The 22,055-nt window shown below is 37.1% G+C and overlaps 1 protein-coding gene across 4 annotated transcripts; it reads left to right on the top strand.

Moving 5' to 3' along the window:
• The first annotated feature begins 404 nt into the window (after positions 1–404).
• On the top strand, positions 405–21,004 carry trim2b (tripartite motif containing 2b). Of its 4 annotated transcripts, XM_073866180.1 has the most exons (13): positions 405–566; positions 6,638–6,812; positions 7,499–7,555; positions 8,841–8,984; positions 9,592–9,743; positions 12,086–12,266; positions 12,607–13,374; positions 13,559–13,657; positions 13,785–13,952; positions 14,037–14,205; positions 16,303–16,373; positions 17,739–17,879; positions 19,321–21,004. In XM_073866180.1, exons 4-13 carry the CDS (start codon positions 8,877–8,879, stop codon positions 19,471–19,473), a joined length of 2,010 nt encoding a protein of 669 aa, XP_073722281.1. In that variant the 5' UTR covers positions 405–566; positions 6,638–6,812; positions 7,499–7,555; positions 8,841–8,876; the 3' UTR covers positions 19,474–21,004. The 4 variants fall into 4 exon arrangements, with proteins under 4 accessions (XP_073722281.1, XP_073722282.1, XP_073722284.1 ...); XM_073866181.1 differs by lacking the exon at positions 7,499–7,555; XM_073866183.1 differs by lacking the exons at positions 7,499–7,555; positions 8,841–8,984.
• The last annotated feature ends 1,051 nt before the right edge of the window (positions 21,005–22,055 follow it).

Here is a 22,055-nt window from a genome sequence, read left to right as displayed (position 1 = left end):
TTTTTAGCAATAAACATTAGGCTACATTAATTTGACAGAAAAATAGACAAATGTTTTTTTTTTTAATTCATAAAAATGAGTAACATAGCTGCAGATGTAAGGATTGCAAATTAAGCCTAAATTTATATATTAAAAAAACCACAAATAAAATCAAGGTAGTAGGAGAGTGCAAAGACTATGTGTTTGACTTGATGCGATCGGAGCATGACATCAAACTACCGCGAGAGTGATTCGAAAGCCGAGCGATCGAAAGCTCTCGCGGTATTTCGATGTCATACTTCGAATATATTGCGCTGCGCTTGTCGCCTGCGTACGACACTATTTTAAGCTTACTGTATTATGATTGGCTGTCTAGCTGCAGCCTGGAGTCTGGCTCCTCCCATACGACACGCTGCTGTGATTCACATATGTCGCCGTAGTGCGGAGAGAGAGAAACAACGACAAGCGAGCGTGCAAAACAGGCCTCCACCCCTCCTCTCAGGGAAACGGGTGTCAGTCTGAGAGGAGTAAGGCGAGGAGATCATGTAAGCCTGCTGCACGTGAAGCTACACAGCTATGGAGGAAAGGTAAGACTGAATTTCAGACGTGTAAAACAGAAACGCAAGGCAGTGATGGAGAAGGATGCGGGTTATTTTGAACGCAGCATCTTTGATACCCCAACGCATCGTGTTTCCATGGGAAGCGAGAACGGGGGTGGGGGAGAAGTAAAGCTGGAGGAGAGATGGATGCTGTGGGTGGATGCGTTTCTTTAGATGCATTACAGGTTTGCGTGAATCCTAACCTTAACATTTACTACTGTACTACTATGTGACAAGACAGCATCTGATACACGCAGTAGAATTGCATCAGTTTTCATGGAGAGAAATGAAAGTGAATGTTTGCATCTGTCTCATAGGCCTCACATAGGAGATCTGCTATTTCTGCCTTTTGAAGCATCTGATCTAATATTCTGTCGATTTTATCTGTCATGGTACTTTCAAATATAGGCCTACCAGATATTTAGTATGATGTCAATATGAAGTTGCCATAAAACCGAGCATTCTGGCCAAACATTGGTTTCTTTGCTTTGAACAAGACTAAAACAATGTTTTGCAAACAGCAGATTTGTGTTAGACTATAGTGGGCATATCGTGTGAATATCATATTATCATACATATGTATTTTAGTCCATGACACAGCTCCAGATGAATTGGTGTCATGTTTTGTCAATGAATTGATGGTTGGATTCTGTCTCATATTGCGACTTTGATCCCATCGCAGAGGTCTTGGCCATCTTAAGTGTACCCAAAAGTCAATCGTTTGTTGAACTGAGATTTGGTTCACTGTAGAAAATGTATTTTGTATTATTAATCAATTTTTACATTTTTAGTTTGATGCAATTTCTTAAATTTTTGTTGATAATACTTTAAATAAGGGTTGCATAGTCATGTCACATATTTTTCGTATCGTGGTTGCGAAAAGCAACTTAAAAATATTCATAGACTTTCTGAGGTTAAACATTTTGAGCAAAACTTTTAGATTAAACAGTTTATTGGCCATTTGCTAAAGATAAACGAAAATCTTTTTTAAGAATTCAAGTTCTTGTGTTTTATTTCATTCCTCTGCCAAGATGAAGACTTTCATGTGTTAGTAACTTTCGTAACAGACCCCTCATCTTTAAAGGGACACTCCACTTAAAAAAAAAATATGCTCATTTTCCAGCTCCCCTGGAGTTAAACATTTTATTTTTACTGTTTTGGAATCCATTCAGCAGATCTCCCAGTCTGGTGGTACCACTTTTAGCATAGCTTAGCATAATCCATTGAATATGATTAGACCATTAGCATCGCGTTAAAAAATAATCGATATTACGCAATGATATTACGCAGCCCCTGAAAGTAGTTCCCTTGGTAACTTTTCAATAGCAGGGGACTATTTTCGGGCACTGCGTAATATCATTGCGCCTCCTGCAGCCATGTTAGGGCAGCAAAGTCCTTGATTATGACGCCAGAATAAGAGTGTAGTTCGTAACCATAACCGCATAGAAAATCAAAACTTTTAATTTTCTGTCAGTCTTAAGGGGATTACACACCGGCCGCGCAGCTCACCGCGTCAGATAGCGTCTACTTCAAAATGCAAAATATATGTTAGCAGCCAATGTTAATCGTTAATGATTTGGGACAAATATGATGTTATTTAATGTTAAACTATGTGAGTGGCGCTGTGAGCTGGCGCGACAGGGATTTGAGCAACTTCCTAAGTCAAGGCTGGGCTGCACGGACGCGTATACTCATAGAAAACAATGTGTTCGATTTTTTTTAGAATGGCGCAGCGCTGCGACCCCCGTTAGTACACGATGTAACTACTACAGAAGAGTCAAGTTTTAAATAGGAAAAATACCGAAACTCTTTGGTTATTTTTTTGCGCGATGCTAATGGTCTAATCAGATTCAATGAATTATGCTAAGCTATGCTAAAAGTGCTAACGCCAGACCCGGAGATCGGCTGAATGGATTCCAAAACGGCAAGATTCAAATGTTTAACTCAGGGGGAGCTAGAAAATTAACATTTTTTTAAAAAAAAGGGGGAGTGTCCCTTTAACGTGCATATACCCAAATGTGAGCTGTGTAGATGTTGACCACATGGTCTTGACAGGTTTCCGCTTATGCCATCGTGAGAATGACATGTCTGCGCTGAAAGCAAACTAGCCGATTAGGTGAACTTGGATGCTCTATCTAGAACGCATGAATGCTCTGCCCTTAGGGAATTCTGCTTCAATAACTCTGAATAGTCCTACACAAAATGTCTTGCTTGTCTTTGGCAGGATCCTTATGGTTAATGTTCCTTATCCTCGGTCATTGTTGTCTCTGAGACGGAAAGAGGGGCTCTGGATCTAACACTGAGAGCCTTTTGTGATACAAATCATAATGTCTAAAATGACATGAGTAATGACATATGCCAGCTCTGTATTCCATTTCCTTATATGATACCATGTTGTCCACAATCGCATTCATTTATAAATAATTCTTATGTGACCTTTATTCCCATTTCAAATAGTAACTTTTCTTTAAGTCAGAATTTATGAATGCAATGTGAATGCATGAAGTTTGCTCTTTTGAATGGGTTGTAATGTACTCTCTGAACTCTTGTGGTTACTGAATCAATGCTCAGAAAAGCAAAACTGGTTTGCTATATAAATAGCAATATTTGTTGATATGAATAGCATCACGACAATACACAGTATTGCACAATATTTTACAGAAACTCGCAGCTTATGTTCAAATGAAATATGGTGCCATCAATACATGTTTACGTTTTGGTTATTTAATCATATTCTGCATGCAATAATCGCCTAAGCAGGTCTCTCTGTAATCCATTAGCATTACATCAAGCATTTATTTAATTTAGCTTCCACTCTCAGTTATTAAAGTGGGCATGGGTGGGTAAGGGGGGTTAAGGTCAGAGCTGCGGGTCATCCTGGGTAAATCTAGCTATTATTATCGTCACACCATCTGTTGGTAGACGACTTTGAGCTCAGAATCTCATTGAACCTTAAAAAAACGACTGTTTTTCATAAACACGTGTTTGCTGTACCTCTGTCCCCGTGTAGTCAAAATCTGAATCAGAATATTTCACTCGTCTGTAAATTATTGATAGAGTTCATGCAATAAAGAGTACATTCAGTACATTTCGATATGTATGTACTTATGGTATCGAATGTTGAAAGTGTTTAATGTATTAATATAGTAGCAAACCTTAGCTTGGGTATTGTTTGGAACATTTTAAAGGCAGGTGCTGGGCCTAGATCAAAGTGACATTCAAACAAATAAACATGACAACCATGGCATGACTAGCATGACGTGCGTTTTTATTGATATGTTTGTACAACATCAAGACAGGACCACAAAATATGTGACCATGTCTGTGAAATCCAGACTAAACAAATTATGAGGTCAGTAGCATTACATTTTGGTTTTATCGTTGATTTCAGTCTTTGACATGACCTTACTCAGTCAATATTTAAGATATCAAGGATATATATTTGCAGAATATTCTTTCCTTTTTGGCGTGTGCCCCACCCCCCGTGTAGGGCGCATCCCTTCGCGCCCCCAAAGGAAATTAATCTAATTTCTCTGCCAAGTATGCATGGTATTGAATGTTGAAAGTGTTTAATGTATTTATATAGTAGCAAAATTTAGCTTGGGCATTGTTTGCAACATTTTTAAGGCAGGTGCTGGGCCTAGATCAAAGTGACAGTCAAACAAGTAAACATGACCACTATTGCATGATTAGCATGACGTGTGTTTGTGTTGATATGTTTGTACAACATCAAGACATGACTACAGAATATGTGACCATGTCTGTGAAATCCAGACTAAAGTCTCATAAGCAAATTATGAGATTGGTAGCATTACATTTTGGTTTTATCATTGATTCGGTCTTTGACATGACCTTACTCAGTCAATATTTAGGATATCAAGGTTATATTTTTGCAGAATGTTCTTTCCGTGTGCCCCACCACCAATGTAGGGCGCATCCCTTCGCGCCCCCAAAGGAAATAAATCTAATTTCTCTGCCAAGTATGCATGGTATTAAATGTTGAAAGTGTTTAATGTATTAATATAGTAGCAAAACTTAGCTTGGGTATTGTTTGCAACATTTTTAAGGCAGGTGCTTGGCCTAGATCAAAGTGACTGTCAAACAAGTAAACATGACCACTATTGCATGACTAGCATGACGTGTGTTTGTGTTGATACATTTGTACAACATCAAGACATGACCACAAAATATGTGACCATGTCTGTAAAATCCAGACTAAAGTCTCATAAGCAAATTATGAGATTGGTATCATTACATTTTGGTTTTATCATTGATTCGGTCTTTGACATGACCTTACTCAGTCAATATTTAAGATATCAAGGTTATATTTTTGCAGAATGTTCTTTCCGTGTGCCCCACCCCCAATGTAGGGCGCATCCCTTCGCGCCCCCAAAGGAAATGAATCTAATTTCTTTGCCAAGATGCATGGTATTGAATGTTGAAAGTGTTTAATGTATTAATATAGTAGCAAAACTTAGCTTGGGTATTGTTTGCAACATTTTTAAGGCAGGTGCTGGGCCTAGATCAAAGTGACTGTCAAACAAGTAAACATGACCACTATTGCATGACTAGCATGACGTGTGTTTGTGTTGATACATTTGTACAACATCAAGACATGACCACAAAATATGTGACCATGTCTGTAAAATCCAGACTAAAGTCTCATAAGCAAATTATGAGATTGGTAGCATTACATTTTGGTTTTATCATTGATTCGGTCTTTGACATGACCTTACTCAGTCAATATTTAAGATATCAAGGTTATATTTTTGCAGAATGTTCTTTCCTTTTTAGCGTGTGCCCCACCCCCCATGTAGGGCGCATCCCTTCGCGCCCCCAAAGGAAATTAATCTAATTTCTCTGCCAAGTATGCATGGTATTGAATGTTGAAAGGATTTAATGTATAATATAGTAGCAAAACTTATCTTGGTTATTGTTTGCAACATTTTTAAGGCAGGTGCTGGGCCTAGATCAAAGTGACTGTCAAACAAGTAAACATGACCACTATTGCATGACTAACATGATGTGTGTTTGTGTTGATATGTTTGTACAACATCAAGACATGTCTGTGAAATCCAGACTAAAGTCTCATAAGCAAATTATGAGATTGGTAGCATTACATTTTGGTTTTATCATTGATTCGGTCTTTGACATGACCTTACTCAGTCAATATTTAAGATATCAAGGTTATATTTTTGCAGAATGTTCTTTCCGTGTGCCCCACCCCCAATGTAGGGCGCATCCCTTCGCGCCCCCAAAAGAAAATTCATGACATAAAACTCAATCTTAGAATTTGAATTAAACAAAACATTTAATTAAATTATACAATGTAGTCTTGTTGGTTAGTAGCCTTATTTTTATGTTGAAGTGCACAGAATGTATGATAAATTAATGTATTTTAAAACATGTCAAAAAACTGGGACCCCCTGGCACCATCTCATACCTCCCAGTTTGAGAACCACTGTGTTAAATTATTCAAGAAAAACAGTAATTCACAAAAAATGACTTCATCTGGGTTTTCACAGACTGGGTCACATACTCAATTAATAATGCATTAGACAGTCTGGTTCAGGCAGCAGATAACATCAGTGTCCCTTAGTAACCCAATGTCATATTTAGTGCCATTAATGCTGGCCCACTATCTGCTTTTTGCCAATGCACCCTGATCTCACCCCGAGTTTAGAAATACTTGAGTGATGATCAGTGGGCTGAGCTCATTGCATTGCTTTCAACACATGAATGACAAAATGAGAAAATATTCATGTGACTGTAGCTCTTGTGAATTGCTGTTTTAGTTACCATAGAAACCTGTGGGCCTATGTGGATTATTTCTTCAGTTTTATAAGAATTCACTTGATACATACCGTGGTATTACCACGTATCTTGTAATTCCCACAGTAAATGAATATCATGTAATCAAAACCATTTTACCATCTGATATTATGACTGCAATATGATACTACTGTATATTCTTAGTGCATGTCTCAGGGTCTCTTCTTACTGTATGTACTTACATTCATGTTTGGATCTCTGATTGTTTTCCTTTCTGTTTTCTGCAGGGCCCCGTGTCAAGTGAGGGGAAACTGTATTTGGCCCCTACAACACACGGCGTGTTCCTCTCTCCAGCGGATCAAATAAACCTGCTTACCGCAGTATTCCCACACCATATTCAAATCCAGAAAGACGCACACAGACATACTTGCATGTATAAGGACTGAACTAGATCTTAGTAAGGTGAGCAGCTGTAAAGACCTTACTCTTGACATTTTTATCATTTACTTTTTATAGATGAAGGTCCAGAGAGGTCTAGGATTCTGTATTTGTATTCACATGTTTATTTCGGGACAACCTGGTTTTTTGTGTGGTATTCTGTATTACTTTATGCTTTTCTGTCTACAACATAAGCAGAAGTTTCCTTTGCTTTTTGGTGTTTTTTGAAAGCATTTCCACTTAGCGCTTACATATTAAAGTATATAAATCTTTAAATATGAAGCAAATCTATTTTTTTTTACTGGGAACCATTAGCATTGACTGTGTATATATGCACAAAATAACCAGATATCTATCAATAATCAGCTTATTACAGAAAATTAAAAGCAAAACGGTAAACCGGCTATGCGGAAGATTGTGTTGACATGGGATTTTGAGATTTCTTGCAGGCAATGACGTCACCGCCTATAGTCTGCCTAGTCATTCAAAAAGCTGAGAAATCTGTCAAAAGCTATAATGTTGTATTTCTTCGCATTTCTTCTGAACCTGTAAATGTAACACAAGTTTTTAATTTCGCAGTCACTCCATCAACTAGGAGTCATTTTGGCTGTGCGCCCATTTCTAGGAAGGGTAGCTACAGTATTAAATTTGTCTAACTGTTGATTTACGGATGTTTAAACATTTTGAGATTGTTTTGTATCCCTTTTCAGCATTATGGAGTGCAACAAATCTTGATTGGATATCTTTAGAGAGCTCCTTCTTGCGAGGTATGGTTCATAAGAGCTGAAGTTTCTTGACTAATTCCTCACTAATTTTTTTTTTTTTTTTGAAAAGTTGCTCAGCGGCATTTTTTTGTGATTTTCACACAAGTTTCACAAAATGCCTTCCAGGAAAATTTTCTTTAAAAAATATATATACATACAAATATATCAAATGAAAGAACAAACCCTCTGTTTTCAAACAAACAATAAACAAAGAAACAAAACAGTAAGAAACCATTTTATCCTGTCTATATTTTTTACTATGGGTATTGTACTTTAAAAATATTTTTTATAGCAAAAAGCTGAAATAATTGCATTTTTGTGAAGGAATTTTGTTAGAGATCAGATTCAGAACAATTATCAAAACACAGACAGCGTTTAAAATAAGTAAATAACTTTTTTGCTACAGTTTTTTTTTTTTGGGGGGGGGGAAGTGCGATATCTAGTGGATGATCGCGGTATTACAGATTAACATAAAACTTCATCAGGAACACGTTTTTTAAAGCAACACTAAAGAACTCTGGCTCTTTGCTCCCCCTACAGGTTAGAAGCGTAATTGTTCATTACCACTGTCGTAAATACTGCAGCATAGCTGGCTCTGATTGGATTGTAGGTCTGCCGTAAAGCAAGTTTTTGTAGTTTTCACTCGAACTACAGGACCGCTACCCGACGGTTGGAAACTTCTTTAGTGCGGTTTTGGCCGATAGAGGGCTGCAAAGCGAATGTGAAAGTGCCATTCACCCTGTTTTGTGTTGATGAACCACTGAAACTTTTTTGGAAACGTTATTTTAAGGTAAAAAATAACTCTTTGGTGTTGCTTTAATGGTTTCACTTAATTGACAGTCAGTGGCGGGGAAAGAGTTAAGGACAGCAATCTTAAAATGTTTGTCTTTTATCAATCAAAGTATCACTAAACCACACCTTTAAACAAATTTTATTTCTGACACAAATTAGCTTTCGTTAAAGTATTTAGTCTAAGGGTTCACTTACATTTTCCTCCAGCACTTTGAATGTTTAATGGGTGTTTTCAAAAAGGTTTTTTTTTCCCAGATTTACAGTTTTACTTCAATTTTTAAATGCAATAGTTTTACAGCTAATAATATCATGAGCAGTATAAAGATCAAACATCAAATATTTGGGAATGTCACCGTCTGTGTCTTTGTACACAATGCAACTTTACCCACATCAATCGTGTAAAAAAAATGAAATCAGCTGTATTCTATAGTGTAAACTTAAAAGCTTAAAGGGCACAATGTAAGTGTAAATATGTACCTTGTACCTTGCGTTTTAGGTTCGTATCAAGTGTGCATTGGTACTGTTTAACCGTATGGAGGCACCGCAAGCTTCTCCTGACAGCAGCAGTGAGGAATGTACTGTATTAGAGGCTCTGCCTGGAAAAGGAACTGGACTAACTTGCTCTCAACACAAAGGAAAAGTGAGATCCATCCCAGTGCACACATTCACAAAAGCACACACAGACATCAATGCACTTACACAGATGGGTGACATATCCTACAGGCAGTGTATCTCCCTTGAGCATAAGCTGCATGTCCCAGAAAAACAAGTTGAATGATAAAATATAGCCAGACATCAGCTGATTCCTCTATAAATATTGTAAGGTTATTTAAGGTAAGTACCTAAAATGTCAGGGAATGTTCTTACAGGAGATGAACGTTTTCATAACTATTTGCTTTTACAAATGATATTACAATTTTAATCACAGTTACATTGAAAAATGTACACTGTAGGTGCTTTTTTGGTATGCATATAATTATTTATACATTATATATAATTCATTATAATTAATTTACACAATCTATGTAACTTTCTCAGTTATTGTATTTTTTGTCTTATTGCTTGTAATTAATTTATTATCCTTATGTCATCATTGAAAGTTTTTTTTTATCTTCAGTGAGCTTCAGTTTTGTTTGTTTGTTTTGTCTTGATTTTTAGGCTTGTATAAGTTTTTTATGATATTGATATTGGTGATAATCTCTCTGGTCAATATGTCTTTCTCTGATGGCACTCTTTTCTGTTTCCAGGTTTCTGAGTTGTACTGTGTGTCATGCGAGAATGCAGTGTGTGAAGACTGTATGAATGCAGAACATGCTGAACATCCCACTGATTTACTGGAAAATATTGTGAATGAGCAACTTGCAACACTGCAGGACAGAGTGGATGCAGCTAAAAACAGGTTGAGAGGAGTTTTGACATTGACAGTTCAATGTCTAAACTTTTTGCATTTGGCAAATGGGTCAATCAGGAATTAAAGTCTGACATGTACACTTTATCATCATTATGTGCGTTCCCTGGGAATCAATCCTGTGTCTTTTGCGCTGCTAATGCTATGCTCTTCCAATTAAGCTAAAGAAACAATGATGGCCATAATGACTTTTTCTAGTAAAATAATAGATTTCATAGATGTGCACTTGCAGAATTGTATGAATTTAAATGTCTTGTCGTTTGCAAAGTTCTACACAGATTGTTGTTTGGCGTAATTTGACAATGCCTTATACAAATAAGTACTCACTGCTCCGTTTAACACATTTTACTATATTGCAGTCATGCCATATTTATGTAAAAAGTCTGCAGATTAACATAAACATGAGGATTAGAGCCTATTCACACCAAAAACTATAACAACAACTATATAGGCATCCAGGCTACACAAAATAAAAGAAAATATGCAATAAAAATATTGTAAAGTCTATTTAAATTATAAAAATAAATTATATTTAAAAAAACACTTATAACCAACATCACAGCTAACAGACAAGTTCTAAGAATGTTTTTTGAAAGTTACCAATGTTCCCAAAAACATTCTGCCACCATGAAATATGTCCAGTTTTTTAACGTGTTAAGAAAGTTTTTTGGTTGTCAATTAATTAGATGATGATATTTGCCATTATGTACCAACCACCACAGAATTGCACCGTTAACTTTATATTACCATAAAAATTTGTTTTTTACACACAAAGTTAATGCAAACAAAATGTCAAGAGTCCAACTAAAACAAACACTGATCACATAATGGTGAAACAAAACATCAATATCTAAACCTAATAAGTGAATTGTGTTTTATACACACAAAGTTAATGCAACCAGGGGGAAACTCAAAATTCAAGCAAAATGTCAAGAGTCCAACTAAAACAAACACTGATCACTATAATGTCTTTTTATAAAACTTTCAGAAACAATGTTTTATAACTGTTTTAAAATAATAACTTGCAATGTTTCTCTATTATTTACATAACAAGCAAAAAAGTAAATATAAAAAACATTTTAAACATTGTGTGAACATTAACCTGATAAGGAACACTGTGCCGTACATGGTACACCCCCTCCCTTGCACGTGAGGCTGCATTACGTCATTGTAACTTTGAAGCATTAAATCTTCAAAATATACGGTCATGCGGCACATCGTTGGAAAGCTTAGAGTTTAGGGATTCCATTAAGCGCACACACAAAGCATAATATGATTTTTAGCAGTCATAAAACTGTAATCTAGTTGTTAGTTACCTGAACCGGGCGGCGCCAATTTAGGATATTTACTTACCTTTAAAATCTTCCCTTTATCCGCTTCGGTGAAATTGTCCAAAACAAATTGTTCATAAATCCCCAAAAGTCCAAGGAAATTGAATATCCAAGCCTTTTAATCCAAAACTATTTGTTCATCTCACAATCTTGACGTTTCTGACCGAATTACGATATAAATAGTGTATACAATTAGTTCACTAACGGACATTCGTTCGAATCTCACTTTTCATTCACGATTTATAATGAATATATTCGGATGTCACGTTTATTGTGCAACGTCTGAGGAACAAATACGCCCCCTTGTGGAATTTCAGCCGTTCCATAAGAGGCTACAACATGAAATGGCATAACGTTTGAAAATGGTAGAATGTAAACATACTTCTAACGTTCAGACAAACCAGAAACATTCGTAAAACGTTAAAAAAGCTGGACACTTTTTGTGTTGGCAGAACGTTTTTGGGAACGTTGGCAACATTCAATGAACGTTCTTAGAACTTTTCTCTGTTAGTTAAGATACATCATGTTTTAAGATACATTTGTTTTACATTTGTCAATTTCAACATATCTTGCAGCCTTAGTGTCCACACCAGTGTACAGTAACATTGTTTATTTTAAGGTGCCGATTTACATGTAAATCAACGAGCCCTTTTTCATTAGGGTTGAATTTTGATTGGCTGTCCTTGTTTTATTGAAATCACTCTGAAAGTCAATAACCCAACAATATCGTTCCGTTGTCATTGTTTTAGTTGTTGATGGACACTATTCTTTTAAATTCAGAATAAACTAAATAATAAAAAATAATAATAAACTTATCTTGTAGTTATATACCCTTGGGGTGAAGGGGCCTTTAGGATTATTATTGAACGTTATTCCATTTTCTAATTGCTTGATTCATTAGCAGATTGCTTATTGATTTAATATTGATTTCAGTAATAACTGATGGATGAATAGAAATACAGGTGATTTGTTGGTTAATGGATTTATTTTCCTGATTCGCAGGCTGCCTCAGATAAGAGAATCGGTTCAGTGCTTGAGAGATATTTTGCAGCAGTTGAACACTCAGCGTGGCTCTATTGAAGAGGACATCCATTCCTCATTCAGCGACCTTCACAAAACCCTCGACACACGCAAGAGCGTCCTGCTCATGGAGCTGGAAGTCACGTATGGGCTAAAGCAGAAGGTGTGTTTGTTTGGTTAACTTACCAGTGTTCCTGACCAAAACTCAGAATCAATACACTTAGAGAAATTTTTAGTTTGTAAGGATGCATTGTGGGATTGCCTGCATGCGACCCTACTGTAGAATTTGGACATAATGAGGCATCTTACAGTCCCAATGAAAATGAGCCTTAGAAGCTGTCATGGTGTTAAAAAATTATGCTATCCATAAAATGCTGCCTACATAAGAACCTCACTAGATTTTGGAACAGGGCCACTTTATTTTGTACCAATGCAAGGTTAAATCAACTTGAAATGTCCTTTCTGTGTGAACTGTCACTTTAAAAAATGTGCATCTCCTAAAGGTTCTGCAGGGTCAGCTGGACACGCTTCTCCAGGAAGAAGCGGCCATCAGCTACAACTGCACCATGACTGAAGAGGCCTTGGATGGAGGCAACAAAGCCGTCGTTCTCCAGACCAATAAAGATGTAGGAGAGAGACTGAGCGAACTGGCCAGCCAGGGCCTTCCCCTTCAACCAGAGGAGAACGACCAGCTGGATCTCGTGATGGAGATCGAAGGACTTCGCAAGTCCATCCACAACTTAGGAACCATTGTCACCAGCAGCGCGGTGGCCAGCCAGACCGAAGCTTCGGGAGAGGGTCTGGAGCAGTGTGTGGTGGGTCAGCCCACGTCCGTGATCATAACCACTAGAGATAAATCTGGTGGACTGTGCAAGACTGGAAACGCCATTATTTCGGCAGAGGTCTTCACGCCGGACGGCAGCGTTGCAGATGGGGAAATCGTGGATCTTAAAAACGGAACTTATGAGTTTCAATATACTGTGAAGAAGGAGGGCAATTTCAGTCTTGCGTTGAGACTGTATGATCAGCATATCAAAGGAAGCCCCTTTAAACTAAAGGTCGCCAGTTCTCCGGATGACTCCCCGTGCACCACCACCGCAGCAAACGCGGCGTCTACGGGTTCAAGTGAAGGTGGGGCACGGAAACGGAGCGCCAAGTCTCCAGGGAGCAGGAGCCGACAGAAGGGTGTGAGGCGGGGCGGAAGCTTGTTCAGCACCCCAAAGAAAAAAGTTAATCCAATAGAGGATGACCTCATTTTTAGAATAGGAACAGACATTAATTCTGGTTTAATATGTATGATATGTGACCCTGTAGGCACTGCAAGAACATCAAATCAATGTACGAATGTGCGAGCACCACTGGCATATTCTTTAGAAATAGTAAAAAAGCAATCTTTCACTTGTATTCCAAATGTTCCGTAACCTTCAGCTGAAGTCCCTTTGTTTCATAGGAACAAAAGGAAGAAATAAAGGAGAATTCACAAACACTCAAGGAGTAGCAGCTTCACTAGACGGAAAAATCCTGATCGCAGACAGTAACAATCAATGTGTGCAGGTGAGCCGACTATGAATGTCTGAAATTTGTCTCATGCTATCCTGAATCTGACATCTTAAAGGGACCATAAAAGATGTGTGGTCATGTGATACATTCATATGAGTAATCTCACAAATTTTTGTCACAGATATTTTCAAATACGGGAGAATTTCAGAGCCGTTTTGGAGTACGTGGCCGGTCACCAGGGCAACTGCAGCGGCCAACCGGAGTCGCTGTACATCCAAATGGTGACATCATCATCGCTGACTATGACAATAAATGGGTCAGCATCTTCTCTAGTGACGGCAAATATAAGGTGATTTTCATCACATTTCATCCGATTTTAAAGAACAACTCACCCAAAATGATATATTAGTAAGGTTACTATGTGTTTCCAAAGGCTAAACTGGGCTCAGGCAGGCTGATGGGTCCAAAAGGCGTATCTGTTGACCAAAATGGTCACGTCATCGTTGTGGACAACAAGGCATGCATGGTTTTCATCTTTCAGCCCAGCGGTAAACTCGTCACTAAGTTTGGCAGCAGGGGATGTGGAGATAGACAGTTTGCTGGTGAGTGCATATACACAGCATAGAAGAAAAATGCATGATATTAATGGTAGGTGCACTGCAAAAAATGACTTTCTTTTGTCTTGTTTTCAGACCAAATATCTAAGAATTCTTAAATTAAAGGCACACGGCGGAACTTTTTGGCAACTAGGGGGCGCTAGACATGTATTTTTCTAGATTACAAGCGCCGAAGCACTGTCGCAAAGGAAAAGAGCTGGCCAACCTTAAAACTAAACTAAAAACGAAACCTTTAAAACGCTAAACGATCAACATTTTGAGGCATCAGGGAGAAACGCAGTCATGTTACAACTTTCTGATGAGGAACTCGTGGCAGAAGCCATTTCAATCTGAAGGTTGCAGCCTCTGCATGTCGTATTTCTAAGCTGCATACGTCATCAAAACTGTCTTATTTCAGAATATTAACAATTATAAAGTTGACTGTTATACTTAGTTAATCGTAAATTGTTGCAGTATGCTTATGACTTGCGAATGTAATGCTCAGTTTACCTTAATAGACCAGGCTTGATGACGTATGCAGCCTGCATATTTGACCTCCGGAGGCTGCAGCCTTCCAATTGAGAAACGACCAGAAGTATTTCCTTGCCTTTTTCCAAACAAATATTGTTGCATCGTCTCTCTCTCCCTCGCCACCAGGATTTTCCGCAATGGCGCTCGTTTTTCCTCTCGTTTGTGTGAAAATTGTCGCTCCAAGTAAACCGATGTGTTTAGTTCTGCCGCTTTGTAATACGTCACGCGAGTGACAGCGGAACGCAGCAAATGAGAAAGAGAGAAGAGAGAGACGCTTGGATCTGATTGGTGAATGAATAGGGATTGGTGAATAAATAGGGTTTGGTTTTACACTGTGTGAGTTTGAGCAAGTTTGACTGCTATAGCATCCTGGATTGTAATATAAATACCATAGACAGTAAAAGAAAGGTAAATACGTGAATGCAGCATCTGAATACAGGGAACTTTATGCAAGATAATCGCCGTCATTTATAAAGAAGATCGCATTTATGTATGAATCAAGATCGTGAGTTTATATAAAAAATTGCCTTAAAGGGGAATCGAATCCGTGTCGCCCGTGTCATAGGTGGGTGACACTAACACGGTGCCAGAGAGTCACATAATAGAAGTTGCTCTCTACACTCCTTAAGTAGCCTCCAGCAAAATTGACGTTAAAAAAAATTGTGTGGAGGAAGTGACGTATGCCGTAAAGCAGTCAAAGTTTTTTTAATGCTCTGGTTACTACCCGAAACCCTAAGTTTTAAAGTACGAGTCAAAGCGATACAGACTCCGTCAGGCTATGGTAGACATGTCATTCAACCTATTTAAAGTCGATGTACTATCACAAGGGTCTTGAGAATTTATTATGAAGGTTGAAAAATTACATGGTGTCGCTTTAAGAAGCTAAGAAAATAAGTCTAGTTTTTAGACAAAAAACAACACTTAAAGACGGCATGAAATGAAGTAGCGATTGTCTTTTCTTCCCTGTGGTGATGTATATCCATGTGAAACCGGCTTCTGAAATGAATTGATGCAGGGCTGGACTTGAATTCGTACATCGAGAACTGATTGGATTGTTTTAAGTTGGGTCGTGTTGCTAATTGCTAATTAGCCCACCTGCCATACCCTATGACCGGAAGTAAAGGATTGTTTTGAGAAGGGGAGGAGATTATGAGGGCACATTTTTAAAAACATAATGAAGCTCACAGATAAATCATTTGTAAAAATAAATACCACAATATTCCAAAACAAATTACAGTTTTTCATTTTAATTTCATTGCGACTTTAAGTGAATTTGTGCTGAAAAAAGCAAAAAATCTGCCAATAGGGTAAGAATTTTTTTAAACACTTAATTCAAGAAAAAAAAAATCCATAAAAAATAAAATGTTCTTACCCCACTAGCAGAATTTTTTTTTTACTGAAAACAATACAAAAATACCAAGTAAAAAGTCATTTTTTTGCAGTGTGCTATATAGATATAGCTTGAGCATGCAATTGGGGTCTCCTAATTACATAAAAATGATTAAAAAAGATATGATTTAAAGTTGAGAACCTCTTATCATATCCATTTATGTTATTTGTCTTTTTACAAAGGGCCACACTTTGCAGCAGTCAACAACAACAATGAAATAATCATCACAGATTTTCACAATCACTCTGTAAAGGTAAGTTAAAGCTATTATTTTTTGAAGAATATTTACGTTAGAGAAAAGATTAGCTTTTTTGAGTATGTTTTTGTTTTCAGATGTTTAGTAGTTTCAACATGAAGATTTTTACATTTTTGGTTTCCATCCAAACGTGAAGCAAATCTTTTTACAATGTGCAAAAAAAGATAAAATAATAAATAAATGTGAATTAGGCGCATTTCCTTCATTCATTGTTTAAGCGAATAACGGTGGTATTGATAACCTAGTAACAAACAGTAAATAAAACAAGGCATGCTTAGAAAATAGAGACAGGACTGCATTTAGTTACGATTGGGCAAGTTATACATTTACTAGCAGGGCAGCTTGTAATTGCCAAACTGAATGCAGTGCACAGAAGAAGAAATGCAGAATTTTTGATGCAGGCACTAGCAGCAAAGATATTGCGACGATGTCGAGAGCATATATGGGAGAGATAACATCAGCGGAAACAGCTAGACGGTCAGTCCCATGGGTTTAATGTTTGCTATTTCAGAATTCGGCAAATGCGTTTCCATCTCCCATTATACACATTTACTCTTTTTCCCATAAATCAAAAAAACACCTCAAGCGAGTGTAAAAACTTTTTTGCGAAATTTTTAATCGAAATTTGGCGTTTCGATCACTCGTTTTTGATGCGAAACTTCAAAATGCGCATAAAATCATAGTGATGGAAACCTGGCTGATGTTTCAAAGCAGCTTTACATGAAAAACGAAATATTGAAACCAATGACAACGGAAAAAATAATTATAGTATGTAGAATAGATAAAGTATTATTGCAAATTTTATTGTCCTCATAAATAGATTATAATTTAATAAAATGGCATATGTGACCCTGGACCACAAAACCACGGGTATATTTGTGGAAATAGTAAAAAAAAACATTGTATGGGTCAACATTTTTGCAAAAAAAGTCATATCATATATTTTTTTGGACTGTCCAACATTTAGTCAATATATATGATAAGTAACAGGCGTCATATTAAACTAGACATTCCTTTCCTTCTTACACGGAAATCTAAAATGTAAAAAAAGTTATATATAAGGGCAATGGTTTTACATTTAGATAAAGCAATAAACCAAACCAATCAGAAGCCACATTGACCTTCATAGTATCCTTTCTTTTCTACAATGGATGTCAATGGAGCTTCAGATCGGTTTAAATACAAACATTGTACTGATGAACACAAAGGATTTTTTTTTTGAGCAAAGAAATAAATACAGATTTGTAACAGGGTGAGTAAATTATGACAGATTTTTCTTGGCTAAACAAAATATTATACATACACTACACAAGACTACATAAGTGTATCTTCCCATTCACATTCCTCCTGTTCCTGTCACAGGTATTCAATGCAGATGGGGAATTCTTGCTTAAGTTTGGGTCAAACGGCGAAGGCAATGGCCAGTTCAATGCTCCTACAGGGGTCGCTGTGGATGTCAATGGGAACATTATTGTGGCAGACTGGGGAAACAGTCGGATACAGGTAATAAATCTACAGTAGATGAGCCACCATGTCTCATAGTAAGATGAGACTAGGGGCGTACACACCAAATGCGAAGCATGTAGTCACATTGCATTCCTTGCTCAATATTATTGATATATTTAATGATTTGCGCAAGTAGATTGCATACAAAGTCATTGCAAACAAACGTATAAACGTGAACTCGCGCAGGGCGATCTAGATGGCGCAATTACCACGAACACGGGCTATTCACCTCAAATAAGTCTTCAACTTAAATATTCAATTTAAATATTCAACTTAAGCGAAAAATTAGCATAACGCAAAGTTAAAGCAACACTAAAGAGTTTTTGCTCTTTGCTCCCCCTACAGGTTGAAAGCGGAATTGTCCATTACCACTGTCGTAAATAATTTAGGCTACTGCAGCAAAGCTGGCTCTGATTGGATTGTAACTTGCCGTAAAGCAAGTTTTTGTAGTTTTCACTCGAACTACAGGACCGCGACCCAACGGTTGGAAACTTCTTTAGTGAATTTTTGGCCTATAGAGTGCGGCAAAGTAATGAGAATGTGCCGCGCCCCCTTTTTCGCGTGGATGAACTAGTGAATCTTTTTTGGAAACGTTATTTTAAGGTAAAAAAAACTCTTTGGTGTTGCTTGAAATGGAACGAGTATTCTAGAGCGAGGAACGTGATGCTTCGTGTTTGGTGTATACGTAGCATAACTCGGTGGATTTAACATTACTGGGTTCACACCAGACGCGAGTTCAATGATAGATACATACAAAATGACATACAAAGTCAATGCAAAGACACCATCAGACGCGTTCTCATGTGGGGCGATGCAAATGACGTGTTATGGGCAGCGTATTTGCCACGAAAACGCGCTATTCGCCTCAAACGAAAAAATTCGCATGACACAAAGTTAAATCCCGCGAGTAATATAGAGCCAGTAATGCCATGCCACGCATTTGGTGTGTACCGAGCATTAGGTCAGGCGAATTTTTTTATTCAAGTTGAATTTTTTTTTTTTTTGCGCGAAAGACGCATCTGAGCCGAATAGCGCATCTATTTGCGTATCTGCATTTGACTTTGTATGTAATCTACTCGCACAAAACGTTGAATTTGCGTTTGGTGTGTACGCCCCATTAAATGTGCAAATCATATTCAGGTGTTTCTGTAGTTCAAGCATCGTTTTAGCTGAGCAAAGTTCATGGGTTGGTTTGCATGCACTTTTAGTTGATTTGGATATAAATGTAATGTTTAAAGAAACATTATATAGCTCAGTGGTAGAGCATTGCGTTAGCAACGCAAAAGGTCATGGGTTCGAACCCAGAGAACACACATACTGATATAAGAAATGTACCTTGTAACGCACAGTAAGTCGTTTTGGAAAAATCGTCTGTCAGATGCATAAATGTAAATATAAAGTATGTAATTCACACACCTCTACCTCATCCTGTTTTAAGGTGTTTGACGGAAGCGGATCGTTTCTTTCCTACATCAATACGGCTGCCGACCCACTGTACGGACCCCAGGGCCTCGCTCTCACCTCAGACGGCCATGTCGTTGTGGCCGATTCTGGGAACCACTGCTTCAAAGTCTATCGATATCTGCAATGACTTACAATAATAGTGACTGGTTGATGGACACCAAAGTCGTAACGTACGTGTCCGGTTTTTGCACTTAATTTGATGTATTGGTATTTCCCTCTACATTTACGATGAACTTCTCCCTTCATGGTTTCCACGTATTTTGTATTTGTTACTACTGTTGTATGACGCTGTAATACTAAAGCTTGTTGACGTGCATTGTTCATACAATGCCTCGGAATGCCTTTGCCAAAAACGACACACTGCATTGTAGAATTACTGAGACAACTGAATGCAACAGTCAGTACACTTCCCAATGTTGATGTTGGCTGAAAATGTACATGCTGCATGTGTGGATCATGCATGCATTATTCATTTGGAAAGGCCTGATTGTAAAATGCTCAGCAGTTTCAGTTTATGGTGAAGCAGTAATCTGCAAGATAAAGTTCGTGTCGGTATGTAACGTTGACTAAGGCGCTATCACTTGTCTCGATGATTTTCTGATGAAGTTGCATTGAAATATATACAAAAAATATCTGTCTATGGCTCCAAGTTTCAGCATTTGTCTTTTCATTTTTGAACCGTTGCTGCATGTGGCCATACATCTCACAGATAACTCATAGGAGGTCGGATTAACATTCCCACTAATAGTCATATTCCATCTGTGTCCGTTTAATAAATCCTTCTCCGATCGGTGCAGCCTGTCCATATGCAAAATGCATAGTGTGGTATTTTGACATTTAAAGTTTACCACTCGCACTGTTTAATGACATACAGTACAGTACTGTTTGTGTGTGAGGCTAACAGTAGATTACACAATGCACTGTTGCCGTGCATACTTATCAAATAATGCTAGCTGTTTATTTAGAAAATATTAGGACTCTATATTTTCCTTACAAATACTATTAAAAACTAAAAAATATCTATATATTTGTGAAATTAATGTTTCAAAGAAAAGAATGGGTGGTATTTTGTTTGAGTTTCAAAATGCATTTCCGATCACTTGTGGCTTATAGTTAAGGAATTGATTTTTCATCGTATCATTACAGGCATGCGTCACATAAATAGTACTAATAACATACAAGCGCCAAAATACTTAATAGCAATAGTAATACCTTTAATTCAGTTATTTTATTATTGTCAAAACAATGTGAAGTTTTATGTTCTTGCTGTTACATTTCCAGAATGTGGAAATAATTTTGTTTTAATACAGTAAATCTGTACTGTAAATTATGTATATGATTTAATGGGTGCCAATTTTAGTTTTCTGTATATGATGATTGTGATTTAAGAATGTTTTATGTTGAACAAATAAGAGATATTACTTGAATGTTAATGATTTGCTGTATAAAATCAGCCTTACTTCAGCCTCATCTATGGAAACGTTTCTCATTCTTATCTTATTGATGATTTCAGTAGAAGGTTTATATTTGCTTACTTTGTTGATGTGCGCTTGTTTACAGTTTGCTTGTTTGCCGGGTTGATTTTTCTAACATTGCTGTCAATTCATCAAAGACACTATCAATGTACAGAGCATTAAAATGTGACTTTGGGAAAACTAGTCTTTTTTGGTTATTGCATGATTCATCAGTGCAAACTGAAATGTGACCCTGGACCCCAAAACAAAACCAGTCATAGTCACACGGGTATATTTGTAGCAAAAGCCAACAATACAATGTATGGGTCAAAATTATATATTTTTATGACAAAAAAACATTAGAAATTAAGTAAGGATCATGTTCTAATGGTTTTATTGGGTTTATTGGGAATTTTATTGGTTCTAATGGAATATGGCCCAAAACACAGTGTATTGGTTTTTGTTGGTCTCTAATGGTATGTATTGGTTCTGTTGGTTCTATGTATTGGTTCTAATGGAATATTGCCTAAAACACACTACAGTGTAGTGGTTTTAATGGTAAAAGCTAATGGTTCCTATTGGTATTTTAATGGAAACCATTAGAATTTTCTGTAATGGTTATATATTTTTTTAGCAGGGATATGTGATTTTTTTGCTATGAAAATGCGGGGATTATGAAATCATGTAAGCCCCACATATTTTGCGCATGGAAATCTGCAATTTATGCTGCGAAAGTGCAGCGTATTTGGAAAAAATGCATCCCCCGCATAAATATGCAGACTTTGGCTGATTCTCACGAAAACTTGGTTTTAAAAATGTCAAGCATGAAAATGTAAAAATTGCTTAAGTTTACTTTTTTTCCCACCAGACATTGAAAAAACAAAGTCTGGAGTAAATGGGACAATTAATTTAAAAACTTTACTTATCATTGAACACTTTTTGTAACACAATTCAAAAAATTAGTCCCAAAAAATCTCACCACCGCAACAGCCAGAAAACACCAACACTGACATATTTTCAAAATGACATGACAAACCTGAAAGAACATAATTTGGAGATTCTGCACATGCATTTAAAATCAAAGTATTATGCTTCTATTAATTAAATTAACATTTAATAAGCATCTGTTGCGGTAATGATAATCAAAATGTCGTGTAAGCATTCTGACAAGACAATATTTCAAATTAACTGTAAAAAAATGATCTTACCTGGTAGCCATCTTGAAGTAACTGGTCCATGTGCTTGGTCACTCAAA

This window comes from Misgurnus anguillicaudatus, chromosome 3, assembly GCF_027580225.2.
Source record: "Misgurnus anguillicaudatus chromosome 3, ASM2758022v2, whole genome shotgun sequence".
Lineage (NCBI taxonomy): Eukaryota > Metazoa > Chordata > Actinopteri > Cypriniformes > Cobitidae > Misgurnus > Misgurnus anguillicaudatus.
This window is presented reverse-complemented; position numbering and strand designations above follow the sequence as displayed.